At 41.0% G+C, this 18105-nt stretch overlaps 1 protein-coding gene across 3 annotated transcripts in view; it reads left to right on the forward strand.

The window, feature by feature from the left end:
* WTIP (WT1 interacting protein) overlaps positions 1 to 18105 on the forward strand; it is a 72578-nt gene that overhangs the window by 19331 nt on the left and 35142 nt on the right. For all 3 annotated transcript variants that reach the window (XM_052686374.1, XM_052686373.1, XM_052686372.1), the window contains exon 2: positions 8266 to 8367. In XM_052686374.1, coding sequence (XP_052542334.1) covers positions 8266 to 8367 — 102 coding nt within the window. The remainder of the gene's footprint in view (positions 1 to 8265; positions 8368 to 18105) is intronic.

Here is an 18105-nt window from a genome sequence, read left to right on the forward strand (position 1 = left end):
CTTTTTTAACTGTTGTACAGTGCCTACCTATGTGCTTGCTTTTTATGTAAGCAAACCTGTTTATACTTCTGGAAATGATAAAGAACCTCCACAACACATGCTAATGACTGTGGCACTGTTGCAGGGTAGGTAGTAGGAGTTATGCACTGACACCAGCTTCAAACGCTTGGGCAGTGCTCGTGGAAGGGGTGGTTGAGTTTATAACCACAGTGGTTATGTAATGTCATGCCTTTTCCAGGATGTCATGTTCGTTCTGGAAATAGACCATTATCTAAGAAAATAGAAGAAGGTACCTGGAGACTTTCCAACGAGTGTCCCTGTTTAATCATGAGCCCATTTTAAATATGTTAGGGAAGGCAGCTTAATATGATGTTTTTCTGCCATATATTAGTGATGACTCATACAAGCAGTGTCAGAAGACTGTGGTGAAAAATCTCTCCAAATTGACCTGAGTGCAACTGATGTTTCCAGAACTGATGTGCTGTGTAGTTCAGGATATTTGCACTGCATTGCTGGTGCTTTAGTGTCACTGTTGTTACCTGCTGTATGGATTTTTCAAAGCCAAAGTGTTAAAATTGGTCGTCTTTTCCATATTGTCTCACAAGGCTCATACACCACCTCCCCAACAGGAAATTCACCCAGGGGAGCTTTGGATGTTGATATTAGATCTTTCTGGACTGAAACCAGGGCTTTCAGGAGCCTAAGTTATTTTTGCTTGTAAGCATGACTTCTGTGCCTCTCTGAGTTTACTTGGCCAGAGGCAGCCTCTGGGTGCAGCGGTGTGTCCTCTGCAACCAGCAGTTGTACAAACTCGGGGCTTGGTGGCGTCAGCCTGTTTTTACAGGCATCAGCCTGATTGCTGCTGCCACTATGCTAGAAATTGCTGCTCCTCAAATGTCTGAATTGTGCGTGATTCCAGGCAAAAAGAGCTCGGCTAAGGGTTTTGAGCAGAAAGGCCTTGTTGACCTGGGCCTGTTGGGCTGAAATGTGATAGAGCATGCAGCCGTTTTGCTGGCAGAACTAAAGGGATCGTAGTCCCTGGTCAGAGGGTAGGGGCAAACAGCTGGAGATGGCTGTGATGTGGCATCTACATAGTCTTTATAAATGCAGCTGTGAGGATGCATGCCCACAGTGAGATTTTCTGATGTTCAGCAGTGGAGAATGGGTAGGATGTGGATGGACACTTATTAACTTGTTTTTCCCTGCAGAAGTCACTAATTCTTGCTGGTGCTCTGCTTTACTGACAGTTGTATGTTTCCTTCCTTTGATAATTTCCGTAATAACAAGTTGCTTTTAAGACCTTAGTCTTTTTCTTTTTTTTTTTCCACCAAGTCAGTTCTTGAAGTTATTTGTAAGTCCTCTTGTGCTTCTAGCTGTGATTGTCAACTTAGTCATGAAGCTTGAGCAGTCAGCTGAGCTCTGAATCGCAAACAAAGCAACCCAAAGCAGCAAAGATGATAGAGCAGCCCACAAGAACTATTCGGTCTTCCAGTTCATTGCCTCAGCAGCAAAAGATCTTTCTATAAATGCCAAAAGAGAAGTATAAATCATCCTGGAACTGCCATGCACTAAATCAAGAAGCAGAGAAATGAATGAATATTTGTAAACCAAATGTCAGTGTAACTAAAATATTGTGAAGAACAATAGCCCTGTGATATGCCTTGTGCTGTTGTGAGGCTCTCTGCAGAGTCAGATATCCACACAAAAGAAAGTTATGTAGAGGCATGCTGGCTGTAGCCAAGGCAGGATGAACTCTGTGCAGATAGTGTCAGTAATTTCATGGTTCAGAGCAGTAATTTCACATACTGTATGAAGCAATAAGCATTTTCTGTTCTAGCTTCAGGCTTCCAGTGTGTGATTGGGTGAATCTACTTTAAGAGTAACAAAAGCCAGTGTCCAGCAGCTGCTAATCAGAGCTGATACTGGCTCCCACTTTACCCACTCTGTGATGCTGACCTGGAGCTGCCTGAATTCACCAGCACAGATGTTTGCTGAGTTGATAGCTCCTAAATTATAGTGGGAGAAAGTGGTATCAGAGAGTCATTTCTACAGCCTTCTGTCTATTCAAACTCGCACCTGTTGTCTCACAATACATTTGAGACTTTGGAAAGCTTCCAACAAAACAGCCCATGTATCAACTAAGCAAGTCTCAGAACAGGCAGACGCCAAACCCTGCTGACCTGCTTGTTGGCAGCGCAGATTCCTTCTGGCCGATAAAGCTCCGCTCCAGTGTCCTGATCAGCAGTGCCATGCCTGGAACTGGTCCCAGTGACTCCTTTCCTGACTTCATCCTCTTTCAGCAGTCTCGTCCAACACAAGCCATGACCTTATTTAGCAATAGACAAAGTGGAGGTATTTGGTTGTTTTTTTTGGTGTTTTTTTTTTTCAGGAGTTAATGCTTGAGCATAGAGCTTGCTTCTATAAAACTTTCAGTGAATGTGAGCTTTGCTGCATAAATTCATGCCTAATTTCTGTTTTCTGAGTAAGTTCTAAGCATGCATGCATGCCTCCTGCTCCAAACCTTGCTAAAGCTAATTGAGTGATAATGTCTCCTCCAGTATGCAGGCAATGCAGGCACTGAAACAGTGGAGATCTTTTCATGTTGACAGATGTAGTAGTATACTGATGGCACTTCTAGCCTCTCCAGGAGGCGGAAAGTCAGGGTGGTGTGTCAGAAAAATTTAATAACGGTAAAAAAATCTTCAGGTCTTGCTTTGCTTTAGACATTATTTCTGTTAAGTGATGTTGTGCCTATCTTTCCCACAGTTTAACCTTACTTTGTGAGGGGTGCGAGTGAACCAGAGCAGTGTAACCGGATGGGGCCAAGCCCTCCTCAGCCACGAGGAATCATGACTTGTGGATGGGTTGTGGCTTGGGAGGGAGTTTGAAGTGTTTATTGGAGCATGTCTGCTACTCTGAGTCTGTCATTCTTCATCTTAAACTTGTGACACCTTTTAATCTTCCCAGTGGGAGAGGGAGCAGTGTAGGCAGCATACCCAGCTGATCCCCTTGTTGTACCTATTGCAAAAACACTATGGCCAACTCTTACTGCAGTTGTTACGTTGCTTCTCAGAGCATCTAGAGTATATTTTTCTTATTTATAACTTGCACATATCAGATTTCATTTTATGTTGAGTACTGAAGTCTTGGAAAAATTGCCAGGTATCTGTCAGGTGACAAATTCAGTAAGAACTGCCAATGGTGACAAGGGCTGAGAGGGGTTCCCTCACTCCTCTCTGGCTGCTGGAAAAAGGCTTTGCTCCTTCGTCCTTTGTAGGTGCCTTGCTTTTTTCTAGTCTCTTGCCGGGGGATGACGTGTACATCAGAACATCGCTCCTCCTGTGTTTGTTGGAAGGAGGGGAGCATTTTTCTCTGCTGAAGTCACAGCATCCGGAGCTGCTGCAGACCAGGATGTCGGTACAGTAGCGGCTGTCAGGCAGGTACAGCTGCAGCACAGCCTCATTGGCTGTGCTTGAAGCAGCTTTGCTGCTTCCCTATTTACGCAGCTTCCTCGCAGAATATTTTTTAAAGGTGGTAGCAACACCCTCTTTAAAACTTGCTTAGCTGCAAGGTTGCAGGCCTTTCACTGAAGGAAGCCTGTATGTGTGTTCGTGGAGGTCTAGCATAGGCCATCTGCAGTCCTCGTGCTTTCACAGTTAGCCCCTTGTGCTGCGTTTTACTTTCTCTGAGCTAAAGTTTCTTCCTCCTTTATAATTCTTGCTTCATGCCTATGGGTTTTCATTCCCTGCACCTTGAGTATGCCAAAGGGGTGTGGAAAGCTTATTATTGAAGTTTCTGGAGATGGTCTTTTCTGCCAGAGAAGAGAAAATGAGATTTTGCAGTAACTCGAGGGTAAAATTCACTCACCCTCCCTTCCCTGCACTGCAATGTGAACAGAACTGCTGAGGCAGGAAGGGATTCATCTGTGCCATGTGTTAGTTGTTAATTTTAGCTTTGCCATAACTCTTGACGACAGGGCATGGTTGTTTCCTACTGTAGGCAGCATGTAGCAGTTATCCAGGAGATACAGTGTGACTGTAAGACAGTAAAGCTGCAGCTCATCCCTGAGCTGTGGCATGCTGTCAAGGAGTGCAATAGACAGATTCTCATTCTGACTCATACAGCTGGTTCTTGCTGAAGTTGAGGCCATATGGTACCATTTCTCTTGCATTCATGCTAAACCATTGACTTCAGGATAAGTGAGGATAGAATTAGGTGCAGGCTGATTTCCACATGTGCCTGAGGACAAGACCTGGCCAAAAGGTTGTACATCTGCTGTTGTACATACTGCATTTAATCTTTGACTACCGCCTTTTTCCTCATTCTGGGTAACTGGTGAAATCTGGATGAAGTACCAGTCTGCTGCTTGTACTTGCATGGTCAAAAAGACACAGGCTTGTCAGGAGAGAGATCATCCTAGAACTGGATGTACAGGACCCAAACTGACCTTACTGCAGGAGTGCTACAGCAAGTTTCACTGCATAGCTTTAAAGTCTTCTCTAGGTAGCTGCTGGTAGCTTTGTTACACTGTGCTTTGATCTCTTGGGTCTAAGCCAAAAACAGACTGTGACAGAAAATACATATCTAGGCTGATAACAGTTTTTCTGTTTTCTTGTGATGCTTGTACTAGGATTTTACTAATACACGTTAGCTGGGGAACATTGCTTTTCAGATAACTCTGTGTTGCTGTGCAGTCCTGGCTGCACCTGGAGATGCCATTGTGACTGACTGTCAAGCTCGATAAGTGGGCTGGTTAAAGTGTGGGGAGTGCTGGCAGCATGCTGCAGCTAACTCTGGCAGCCTCTCAGGGGGCTCATTCTCTTTCCAGCATTGCTTTTAATATAGGACTTCAGCTGAGGTCCTATATTATATGAGCATGTTTTTCAGTGGTTTCTCCCCCCATTTCTATCAAATGCTGTGTAAAGCTGCAAACATTGTTTTACCTTAGCTAAGGAAGGGTGCAGAATCGTGCTGCTTCTGAGGGAGACTTCATGCAGACTTTGAGCCTATGCACAACATCTGGTAACATCTTTTCCTAGCTGAAGAAGGAGACCAGCTCTGTAGGAGAGCTTTGGACCTGGGTGAAAATGCAGTCATTAATGTGTTGAAGAACTGGAGGTACAGTTGGAAGTTGGTGTAGAGGTGTTGGGAGGGACAAGGAATTGAATGAAAGCTGAAACAGTTGACCTGGAGTCGGGTAAAGTGAGGAGTCAGGAATCAGATCTGCTTGCTCTGTAACAGTGCATTCTTCATAGGCAGTTTAACAAGTTTTGAAATGAAATCTGGAAAAAGAAAAAGTGATGTAGCTGTTATGTTGGGGCTTACACAAGCTTGCAGCGTGCAGTCTGGGCTGTGACTGGTGGAAAACACGGTGGAACAACCATGTGATTGGTGCTTTTCCAAGGCAGTGATGAGCTCACACTGTGCTCGCACCACAGCTGCATATATACTTTCCAAAATACACTTTTGGAATTATACATATGCCTTTTTAGCATGCTGATGGTCTCTGTGGTCATTTATTCCTGGAGCTAATGACTGTTCTTTCAGAGAATGTAAGGTAACAAAGTGACAGCTGCTCTTAACTAATCACTTGCTGCAGAGACCAATATTAACATGTACAGTAGATCCTTTTGCTTCTGATGGTTCACCGGTGCAATGGCAAATAAATTAGGCAATATCTTCATTTATCAGAGCAGTTCATGGCTGTAGTAGAGAATATGAGAGCTCATTGATGGTAACATTAGAACTACAGGCTGGATTTCTGTTATTCTTTGAATAAACAGGAATGCATAAAAAGAAAAAGATCTGTGACCTCACAGTCAGGCTAGTGTTAGCCATCCACCTCAGGTACACAGCTGGCATGAAGGGATGGGAAAAAAGAGTGCAGCTGGGGAGCTCTCATGGGCTCTCTTCTGGCTCCTCTACATGGAGTTAAACTGAAATATGGCACAACAGCCTTTTGCTGAAGTTAGAAGACTTCTGATTTCTGAAACAGTTGCTTTCTTTGCTGTGTGTGCAGCCCTTCTGCCCCAAAGGCCACGAAGGACAGCAGTTATTTTGGGTCTTGTAGGCTGTGGTGAAACAAGCAGGTTTGGGAGTTGCTGTGGCTGCTGTTGGTTACAGTGCTGTTGCTGCTAGCTCCTCCTGCAGCTGCTGGCTGACAGACCTGTTTTCTGATCAGTGTCCTCAATAATCAATAATGGTCTTTTATCAGCAATTAACCATTAACTTGTGGCTAATAGCAGACTTTTTTCATAACCTTTGTCTATGCATAAATAAATAGATGTAACAGCCTTGGATAAGGCAACAGATATGCTGAAGTTTCCATTTTCTGTATCTGAACTGAGCTTGTCTAAGGAGGGACCAGCAGTACAGTGAACTGGTGGATACAGGTGGCATCTGGTTCAGTATTGTAGGTTTACCTAAGGATATTAGCTTTAATAATATTAAATACCATAGTTCCTGCTTCATTGAAACACAAAACTCAAGTTCAAGATTTTCTTTAAACTACTAGTTTAAAAAAGTTAATAGATTTGCTGGTTTCTCTAAGTTTATAATTTCACTTAATTGATAGATATTCTCATGGTGCAAAACTACAGCATTGTTGAACAAGATGAATGAAAAGCTGATCTCTCTTCATGATTTGAAAAGAGGTAGTTAAATGTGGAAACACCAAGAAACCCGTAACTTATGGAAGGTCTTCCCATTTTAGTACTTGGATGAGTAGCGTAGAAAGTTGCTTTTTTTTTTTTTTTTTTTTTTTTCCAAATATCTCTTTTTAAACAGTTCATACTATGCAGTCCATACAGATGTACAGTTCAGTTTCAGAAGTGGAGTTTAAAGTCTTGAGTAGTTTAAGGGACTTAATATTTCTGGGTTGTTGTGTTGTTTGATTATTTCTTTACTGAGAGATCTGGTTAAATCTCAGCTGTGTTGATGGGTCCTGCTCTTCTGCAAGCTTTGCTCATCTCCTTGCTGCTATCTGCCAGAGGCAGGTGGCATTTTTTGTCTTTTCCAGTTCATATGCTGGAAGTGTATAAAACCTATGGGAGGGGAACTGAAACACCAAATGATTTGTTAACCTTTTTTTTTCCTGCTATGTGAGTTTCTACTAATTCGTAATATACTAATTTTCTCTGAGCAGCTTGCATTTATATTTTTTTTGTGTGTGCATGTGTGTACAAATTAAAATGCTCGTACCGTAACAGGGAAAAATTCTGGGTGGTTAAAGCTTGGTTTCATAGTTCTTGAGTTCCTAGGCTTTCAAGTACATTAGCAGCTTTGTTGATGCTAGTAATGCTGAGCTTGTATGTGCATTTGTAGAAAGAGGGCCTCAAACAGTCCATGGATCACAACTTCCTTACAAAGTTGTGCAAGGTAGAAAACTCAATTTCTATTTTCTACTGTAGTGTTTCCAAATTCAAAGTTTTGAGATGCTCTGTACAGCTCCAGTCAGAGATCAGTGATCATCTCAGATGAACTTAATCAGTTCTGTGGAGTACATGGAAGAAGGATACAGATTTGTGAGCGTTCCATTTCTGCTTCATAGTGAGCCTGCGCTTTGTGAGACTGACAGCTGAGTTTGCTGGCACTGTGCTTCTTTGTACTTTCATCTTATACAGGCTATATATGAGAAACATCCCCAGCTTCACCAAGAGCAGGTTTTAGGCACTAAAGGTGAATTTCTGCCCCACTGCTAGCCAGAGTTTTTGCCCTTAGATCGTAAGAAAGGTGGAAGCTTTGCTCTTCTGTTTTGTAAGCTCCCAGGTTATGTTTTAGGTTGCGTATTACTAATTGTGGACAGTTAAACAATTATTCAATGCAACTAATAAGGCCTGTTTCCCTGTGTTTGCTTCCACCTGAATCAGCATTTCTGATGGTTTGTGCTCCTGGAGAGAGGCAAAGAGAAAATACTTCATTTTAGATGTGATTATTGTCATTTGTGATCATTGAATGTAAAATGGTCAAGGTCTTACTAGATTGTTTAGTGAACAAAATTTCTGTCTTTAGCTAGTCTCAGTCTCCATATGTTAAATTGCCGGCAGAGGCCTGCTCCAACCCTTTTATTTTATTTTTAACCCTTTTATTTTCATTACAGTGTATTTATTTCATACGAACTGTCTGCTGCTGACTTGCATATTTGAGTCTAATGATGTGGAGGAGCTCATTGATTTGGGGGTACTGTGAGTGCTGTGATTCAATGGCCCAGAGCTAATTTTAGGATCTGAAAAGAATTCTAACATTCGTTCTGTTTCTTCTTTGTAGGTATTTGTATAAAATGTGGAAAAGGTGTGTATGGAGCGAGCCAGGCTTGCCAAGCAATGGGTAACCTCTATCATACCAACTGCTTCACGTGTTGCTCTTGTGGTAAGTCAGACTTTCTGCAGCCTTACTAAGTGGCTTCCTTTTATAATTTTGTGTTGCTGTAGCAGCCAGCATGCAAACTTCATCTTGCTTGTTTCCTGAGGCAAAATTCCTATGTGAGACTCCAGCTTCAGAAGTTCATTTTTTTTAAATTTAATTTTTAATTTGTAAGTTTTCAATGGTGTTATTCTTAAGCACCAGTCCCAAAAAGTAGTATTTGGTTGTTTTAAAGGTTACATTTGCAAAATGGCTTCAGCTTGGCTTTTATAAGCACTATGAGCTTTAAATCACTTGTTTATGAAACTGTAATGTGTATTTTTACAGGGGAAAAAAAAAAAAGGATAAAATTTGTATAGCCAAAGCCATTTTGCCTCAATATTTGTAAATGTAACTCCAATCAAGCATATATATATATTAATTGCTTCTGTGTTTTTGTAGTGCTCAGTTTTTGCTTTTCTTAAATGTGATAAAAACAAATAGAAATCACAAGCTGATACACCTTACACAATATTTCTCTTTTGTAAAGGAGAACTGTATGTAAATCACTGTCTGCTTACTACTCTTAGAAATTCTTCAGGTTTCTCTTTAAATCTGAATGCGTGTAAAAGTGATGCACTTAGTATTTCATCTGAGGAAGTCGTGGCTTTGCCAGGGATAACAGGCTTTAGAAAATTCAAGACAGCACTTTCAACTGTGTTTGTGGTATTGTGGAATCTTAGGATGGCTTGGGTTGGAAGGGATGTTAAAGCTTGTCTGGTGCTGATGCTCTGCCAATGGCAGGCTTGCCACCCATTAGGTCACACTGCCCATGGTCTTATCCAGTCTGGCCTTGAAAGCCTTCAGGGATAGGGCATCCACAGCTTCTCTGGGCAGTTTGTGCCATGTCTCACTGCCCTCTGGGTGAAGCACTTTGGATGGAAGCTTCCTCGGTGTCTTGTTTGAAACTGCTGTGTGCTCACAAATTCTTACCAAGTTCAAGGGAGGGGTGATAGCTCATTTTCTGGAGTCAGGTAGTTTTCCTTGATATATCTATGCTTTTTTTTTATTATTATTTTTTATTTTGTTGCTAGTATTCCATATCCAGATCAATATCTTGTTGTGACACATACATACAGCAAAAGATTGAATAAAATATGCTGAGTGTAAATTGTTTATTAAAATAATCATTAATGATTAGAGAAAGAGAGGAAAGGATTATTGGTAATGAAAAGAACCATTGTGAAGTTTACATCTGAAAGGAGAAGTGTTGTCTTTTTTCCTAAGGTTTCTACAGGTAAGTTTGTTTAAAGAAACCTACAACCTGAATGTAGGACTCGGTGATCTGTATAAATCACTCTGGACTATTACCAGTCTCTAGAATAAACTTGTCTCAACGCTGAGGAGATTGCTTATGACTTGTTCAAGTCTGACATTGAATAAGTAGCTGTCTTGTTGGCTCTCAGAGTGAATGAAGTGCCCTAGCATCCCACTTAGCAGAGGATTACAAAATGTGATAGTGGATAATATCTATTCACTCATCGCCAGCATTAACCTAACCTAATTGCATGGGTGAGTTCCAGCTTCCTTTTTGGGGCAGGCTTTTTATTTAAATAGTTAAGATGCACGTTTGTCACCACAGGTGTGAGTACACAAGTAACTTTGTTCTGCAGAAGAATATATGTAAGGGCTGAGGAGTGTATTAACAGCAAAACACACTCCCAGCTTAATTATCCAAAAGCACAGCAAGCTTTTGTGACCATTCTGTGAGGTGTGTGTGGCCAGTGTACATCTAACAGAGGGCGATTTGAGACGTGTCCTTTCAGAGTGTGGTTTTGCCTCACCCTGCTGTGCTGTAGAATTTCGTGATTCGTACAACTTTCCATGAGTCAGTCATGCCCATATGTGTAAGAAAACAGTTGCCATCTGAGCTTCTTGCTGTACTGTTGGTGGGCTGGAGAGCCCAGATGCCATCTCCTAGGATACTTCACAAGCAAGAAGTGCTGGGATTTGATTTTGCCTGCAGCTTCTGATACAACCTATCGAAACGGGAGTAGTCTGGGCCTTTCTGTTGTTAGGCACTGAAAAAGTGTCTGTGCTGTTAATGCAGCAGCAGGTCTAAGTACAGGTGAAATACTTGATGAAAATTTATATTCAGTTGCCTGCAAACATGAGATAAAAGCAGAGCCTTCCCTCTCAACTCAGCCCCTAAATAGTATCAAAGTGAACACAGTTTTTCAGCTGCACACTTGATTTGGGGCATCACATGCACTAGATCCAGACTTTAGGAATGAAGCATCCTGGTCAAATCTGTGGGAGATGCATTGTGGAGTGTGCTGCTTACACAGCTTTACCAGATATCTTGTATGAGCAACTGAACACAAACTGCTCACAGTGCTGGAGTTTATGAACAGGGAGTTCATTTTACCATATCATCCGTAATACCCATTTTAGACTTCTGTGCTCTAGTTTTGATGCACACCTCCAGAAAGGAGAGAAGAAACTGGAAAGGATCTGGAAGGAATTATGTGGATGATGAAAGACTAGAAAAAAGATGATCACTAGAGCCCAATGTATTTTGAGTATCAGAAATAGTGGGGGCAGGGGTATGTGACTTGGCTTGAGCTCGTGATCAACTTTTTCCAGGAAACAGCATTAAAAAGTGGTTTCATATGTATGAGATGCAAACACAAGACAGATCTCAAGGCGATTCAAATAGGGGAATCAAAGACAGTCTTTATACAATGAAGATCATTAATCACTGGAACAGAACAGCAGAGAAGTGGCAGATTCTCTGTTCTTCTGTTTGCAGATTAAGACCAAATGTCCCTTTGGAAAGTGTCTTAAGTTAAGCTTTAGTACATATGTACCTGGGTAATAATTAAGGACCTTTTTTAGGCAAGAAGTTGTACGTTATGAATTAATTCTTCTCCTGGCCAGTACTGTCCATGCCCTTGGCACAGAAGCAGAAGTGTGAGCAGTTATGCAGATACAGACTCTTGGGACTCTTCTGAAGCCCACCTGCTTTTCTTTTCTGATCATGAATGCAGAAAGGTTAGGAAATACTTCAGAAATGTAGTAGATAAGTAGGAAAGAAGTGGTGATTTGTCTCCTGTAGACATTTTTGTTAACATGCTTATATGGTAAGTCTCTTCATTGTCTTTCTTGTTTCTAGGAACTTTGGGGCAGGACTTGACAGTACTAATTCAGAATTGTTTGAAAAGTTTCTAGTGAGTAGAGATCAGAGGAAGAATGGAAAAGTCAATGATCCAGCAGGCAGAGACATTCTGTTTTAAAATAAAATGAACACATTAGAGAGGCAGAAATGCGTCAGTGAGTTTTAGGTATTTGAGCCTAACGTATGTACCTGAACGTCAGCATCTCAGAACTTTTTCGGTAACATTTTTATTTCTCTCTGTAAATACCTATTGCCTTTTGTGACAAGCCATGTTCCTCAGATGGGCAGTTTTCAAAGGTCAGATAATTCTTTTCAGGCAATGTAAAAGTTCAAGCTGTCCGGTTTTGCTGGTTAACATATATCTTCATCACAGTCTCTTACAGAAAACAATCGAAGGATGTTTGTTAGGATGCTTTTTAACAGTAGATTAAATTCCCTGTTAGCTGTAATGCCATTGAAACCTCTTTTAGGCCTCGATTCAGCAAAATCCTTATATGTAAGCACATATCAGTTACTCATATGTATGCTTTTCTGAATCGTAGATAATAGATTAATTTAGGCAACAGCATATACTGTCTCGTCTGTTAAGTGTAAGATCTTCATTTTGGCAAGAGTTCAGTTGCAAATTTTGCTAAAAAATGTATGCCTGAAAAGCTCATTGTCTGGTCTCTCTTGATAGTATTTCAGAGCATGACAGGATGTCTTGGAGGATAATTGCAATAATGTCAGATCTCTTGTGTGCTGTAAGTGCAGGTGATTGGTTGGAGGAATTAATGGGCTCTGTTACTTCTTGGAGAAAATAACTTACCTGTTACCTCCAGGCTTCAGGGGGCACAATAGTGTTCAAGTTACATTTGCATCCATAGCATCTTTTCAGGCTGAATATTTTATTCCAGTGCAACTGGCTGTAGGCACTACAGTAAAATAAATCTCTACTCTGAAGAAACATCAATTTGGTCATTGTTACTTTCAGAGTAATAGAAGGTGGTAGCAAGTGAGCTTTGCAGAGTCTGGGGGATTTCAAGTCTCCAGGCTCTAATGTATTTTGCCATGGAAAACAGGGACATATTCTGTTCTTGATGAAGGAAAATGTTTGAGCATGCCATTCATCTTTAATTTGTGCTTTTGCCACTGGTGTTAAGGCACAGGAAATCACTGCAGGATCAATCAGAAACCTAAAGCAAACTGTATAATCCCAAAGGTATGAAGCTCATTTCTTACCTAGTAGGTATTGATTAGTGTGGAGTACTGGGTTTTTTGTACAGCTATTTCATTTCAAGGGATGGAACATAAAGGTATCACAGTTCAGCTGCTTACTGGCAGTGCTGCTGCTGCCTCAGCCTGTAGCCTTTGTCCAGACTGTACAAAACTCATTGGTTCAAGCATCTCTTAGAGATCACAGTGAAAGCTGTCAGCACATTTATTCTAAAAGGCCCAAGAGGACCAACTGTAGCAGCAGGTATTGTTGCCCTGAAGATATGATGTGCTGTACTGTATTAGCCTCTGCCCTCCAAATAATGTAAGAGAGGAATCCGTTCATAGTTGTATTTGCAGTTTGACTATAGACTTGTATTACATCTCAGAGGCAACAACTGCCTTCTTATTGAGGCCACTGAGTCCTGCTGTATGTAAATGTCTATTAGTAGGAAGCTGGTTGTGTCCCTACTTGTGCAAGTTCCTTGTGACATTAGAAAAGTTCTTTTCCATGTTTGCTGCCTGGAGTTGAACTTTTGTTTGCTCTTGGTGGTAGTAAGGCACAGAGCATCCTAAAGGATGTTTCCCTTTGGGGATGTTTCCGCTCAGCGTAAATTTATCAGCAGTTGATGAGTTTTGGTGGTTAGATGCTATGCTGTGTTTTTAATAAAATAAAAATCCTGGTGGAAGGTTTGTTTCCAGTTCAAATTTGTTCTGTCCACACATATTTATAAGTCTAGCATGAGTCACTGCATCAAAATTGCATGTTGCCAATGTTTGCTTCAGTCTTCAGTTAGATTCTCTGTGAAAGTCATGTTCATGTAAAATAAAATTCAGTGTCAAGTCTGAGGTGTACTTTGTCTGCTTACTATAGGGTTGGTAATCATGGTGGCATGAATTTGTGTGCATGTTGTTGCCTTTTAACTCCTTAGTGCTTCATGGCTAAATTCTAGGTGACTCAGTTTCAATATCTGTTCATCTGACTACCACTGTTTTGTGCAACTATTCTGAGCACAGAGGAACACAGTGAGAATACTGAAGGCAGAGAAGCTAAAGAATACTGCTTTGAGGGGTACAAAGCTGAGCAGTGAAAGTCTGCTGGGTAGTTCACGTCATTGCACGCTTTCCTCTGCCATTTTTTAACCACGTACTGTCAGACCAGAGCAGGCTGGAATTTTGGGATTTTTGGTCTGTAATCCTGTCAGAGCCATTGGTTAATACCTGGTGCTTGGGGGAAGACAAACTGGCGGATGATTCAGCACTGTGCATGTGGGAACATTCCTTGCCGACCCCTGTGGCCTGGAGCGTGAGAGCTGGGTGCCCCAAACTTGCATAACTACGACTGTTACTCATCCTCAACTCAGACCCTGTGTTCAGATTGAATTCATGGCCACCTGAATGTTTGGTGGTTTCCAGGCCATAAATGGAGCTGGCAGTAGCTCCTGATGCTCTGTGGCAAGGCAGTTATTTTGATGAATGATTCATGGAAAAGCCTAAGCACTTTAGAGAGGTGTAAGTTCAGTTAGAAAAAAGTACCAAAAGATTTGTGAAGCAGTGGTCTCTCTGTGTCTGCATAGGTAGCTAAGACTGTGGTTTGTGTAGAAGTGTATTTGAGTTAACTTGCAACATGGCTCCAGGAGGGCAGAATTTTGCCTGAGTCATTCTGTGACTTTGGGAAAAGCTACAGCTTGCACTTAGCTCTGTGCCTTCGGTTTTAACACCTATCAAGATGGACAATTACAAGTCATATAAGGTATGTGGCTACAGTCCCGGGAGTATCTGTAAATGTGAAACTCACCAAAAGGGAGGTACTTGCTTTAAAAAGAGACAGATTGTAGAGATAACATCTAGCTTGAGATTTTTGGTTTTACCTTGCACAAGACTCTGAACCATGAATGTGTCTTAGCAGAGGAATGTAATCTTGTCTCCTGATACTTAAAAGTCAAATTTGGATACTAGTCCTTGTGAGAGCCTAAGTACATTCAGGTACCAACTGGTAAGAAAATATTTCCTTTATCTCAATCTATTTGGAATCCAATAGTATTCTTAGCCTCAGAAAAATGAGGCACGATGGGGAAAATGAGGCACGATAGTCAGAAGTGTTTGAGTTGAAATTGACATGGGAAACTCCTTCATGCAAGATGTATTTAGCTATGACTTGTTTTCTTTTGTTGCTGATAGTGTGTTCTTTTGTCTTTTGGTTGTGATTTTCAGGATGTGTTTTGAAGTGCTTTCTGCATTGCCCCAGCCATGCTGTGGTCTGACGCAGCACTGGTTTCAGGTATAGATATGTGTCCATCTGCAGGCAGTTCTGCTAGATGTTAAGTCATGAAAGATTTTCAATTCTGTGCCTGCTTTAAATCAAGTTGGTTCAGAGGTGTGGTACGATCTGTTTTTTAGGGGCAACACATCATCTTATCCCAATCCTGCACCCTTGCTTTCAGGGAGATACCTCAGATGCTCAAAGAAAACATGTGCTTATTAATTATCTTAACAAAGAGTATCACTCTTCTCTGAGCAAATGTCCAACAGAGCAATGATAAATGTTTCCACCATCCTCTGTTTCTGATTTGCAGAGGACATGTGATTAGTAGTTGGCCAGTGGTTTGTCTCCATCTGTTTCCTTGGAAAGTATTAATTGCATTCTCCCATTAATTAATCTAGCATTAAATGCATTGGATGGTTATTTTAATAGGTGGAGGTTGCTTGGCAACTAATGATGCAAACCTTTTTCTGCACTAACTGACTGACCATAGATGTAGTTCTTCAAATACATTTTTGTATTAATAATATGGAAACTATCATAGGCAGCACCTGTGATCTTTTCAGGGATTGAAAATCTAACATGCAAGAATTATACTCTCAGAGGTTTCAGCCTTAGTTTTTTTATCTTTAAGAGCTATGGTAAATACTACAGAAAGCCTAATCACTTGTGTAATTCTGTGTTTGTCTTGTTTATCATAACAAAAGATTTGCAAAAATTTCCCAGTTTCCTTCTCAATATCTATTATATCCCACTCTTGATTGTCTTAGAAGTGCATCTCTCTGCTGCATTTTTTTTTCCATCTTTCTATTCTGCTCCTCTTTCTTGTCTTCCTTTGTCCATGTAAAATGTTTTTTGGGGAGACGTACTTGCTTTTCCAAGAGAAAAGATTCCCTCGTGCTACTGTTGAGATCATCTCTCAAAGGAGAAGGTATTCAGATAATCCTGAGCAGAGCACAGGGAAATCACCGACATTATTGACAGATGTTTCTGCTTCCTTTTCCAGGTTCTATAATTTTTGAGTATTAACTAAAAACAAAGGAAAAAACAGGGAAAAAAGTGTAAAAGAAAGTAGATAAAGTGAGATGTGGGGGGAGAGTAGTTGCTGAATGTAATTTTGTTGGTCTAGGTTCTTCTGTGTGTTGTTCTTCTGTGTTTTGCAAAATACTTCTTCATTACTTTAGCATTCAGAGGATCAATCTATCTGAAAACCAAGCCCCAAAAGGCCACGGAGTTCTCTTAAACCATTTCTGACTCAATATATTGTCACTCCGTAATAAGTGAGGTTTACCTTCACGCATATCGGTTCATCGATTTTTGTCTTTGATCACATCAGCACCCAGTACAACTGACAGTTTCTTTTCTGATGCTTATTGTAGTGAATTTGGGCCTCAGTTACAAACCTGTCCACGTACACACACATCCATGGGATTGATCTCCCTCTAAAAGTGTGTCTCCTGGATGTTCTATTGCTTAACTGAATCTCTCATTCTTCTGTCCAGCCTTTCAGATGTGTGGACTTCTCTGCCCCTGCTCTGGGCTGACTAGAGGTGTGCTTTGCAGCCTCCATTACTGCATTCTTTCCAGTGTCTTTGAAGAAACAGGCTGCAGTTTTTCTTGGAAAGTTTTTGCAAAGGGAAACCAACTTTCACTTTTCCTTGATTCTCTAAATATTCTCTTCCTTCTCTCTGAATATGTTTGCTCTCATGTATCTGCACTGCAACAGAAGAAATCAGACTTCACTATTTCTGTTTGAGCATCTTTTGTTCTCTATTTCAAACCAGCACAGTGCATTTCTTTAGTAGAAATCTTCACTGCTTGTCAGTTACTGTCTCCAGAAAATTGTCAGCTTGTCCTTGGCACTGCTTGAAATTTCATTGTACTCCAATCATTCCATGTTTTGACTGGTGTTGTGTATTTGTGCTGTTCCTGGGTCCATATATTCTCTGGGAATACGACGTGAGACTGTTGGCAGCCCATGATATTCCTAACCAGAGTTATAGCAGTTCACAGCCATGGAAGCTTCAGTATGTTCCTTCTCACAAACAAAACTGCTCTTCCAGACTTCCATGTACTTTTTCAACTGAGTCATGTTTTGTTCATGTTTCTCTTGCCTATTTTCCTGTTTTTCATTTCTAGTCACGGACGTCTTGCTGTCCATCCCCCTGATGATGCTCTGCACTGCAGAGCCAAGACTTCTCCTCCCTAGCCGCACTCACACCTCTCTCTTCTGCCCTGCAAGTCCTGCATAAGTTGGGCAGCATCTACCAGAGAAATGTTTTCTAAAGCTTCTGTTGATGGAGATGGTGTGAAGCAAAAATGTGTTTTTACTGCTTCTGTTATCTTCATCTTCACGTGCTCTATAACAAAGGGCTCTGTCTTTGCACTTCATCCTGCCTGAGCAAGATTACTGACTCATCCTCTCTGGTAATTTTTGTTTAGTATTTAATTTAATGGAGAGATATCTGTATGGCCTGAAAACTCATTGATGTTTCACACCAGAAAACAGCCTGGATTTTACATTTGAAAATAATTTTACAGAACAAAGGCTTCCACTATCACTTCTCACCTTAAAAATGGGTCTAAGAAAGCTGTCTGAAGACTTCTGCTACATATGGAACAAAATAGATGATTGTACGTCTTCTCATTTATGAAATTGATAAAACAGCAGCAGCAGACCTGGTAGTATTGTCCCTGGATGTACAACGATGGGAGAAGTTTGACATTGTCTTTCCAGTTTCCTTTTGGCTGAGAATATTACCAAAAGACAGTTATTTTCAGCTGAATGAATTATTAAGCTGGTGGTCCTGAAGGGGTAACTCAGCCCTGTGAATCGGAGGAGGGGGTTTTACTTCATTCTGCTATGGACTTGTCACTGTGGCAGATCATTGAACCAGTCTGACTTCTCCCATGCAGCTAATTCTCACCTACCTCACACAAGTGATTCTGTGCTGATTTCACTAGTATTTTGAAAAGAATTAGAGATCCTCAGATGAAAGTACCAGAGGAGTGACAAGTTTTGTAAATCATTAAATAATTATTATATCACAAATAGATGCATTTGCTGGAATAAACATTTGCAGTATCTGGCAGCCAAGCCATACAGCTGTTACAGCATGCTACTGAAAAT

This window comes from Tympanuchus pallidicinctus, unplaced genomic scaffold, assembly GCF_026119805.1.
Source record: "Tympanuchus pallidicinctus isolate F22 unplaced genomic scaffold, pur_lepc_1.0 scaffold22, whole genome shotgun sequence".
Taxonomy (NCBI): Eukaryota; Metazoa; Chordata; class Aves; order Galliformes; family Phasianidae; genus Tympanuchus; species Tympanuchus pallidicinctus.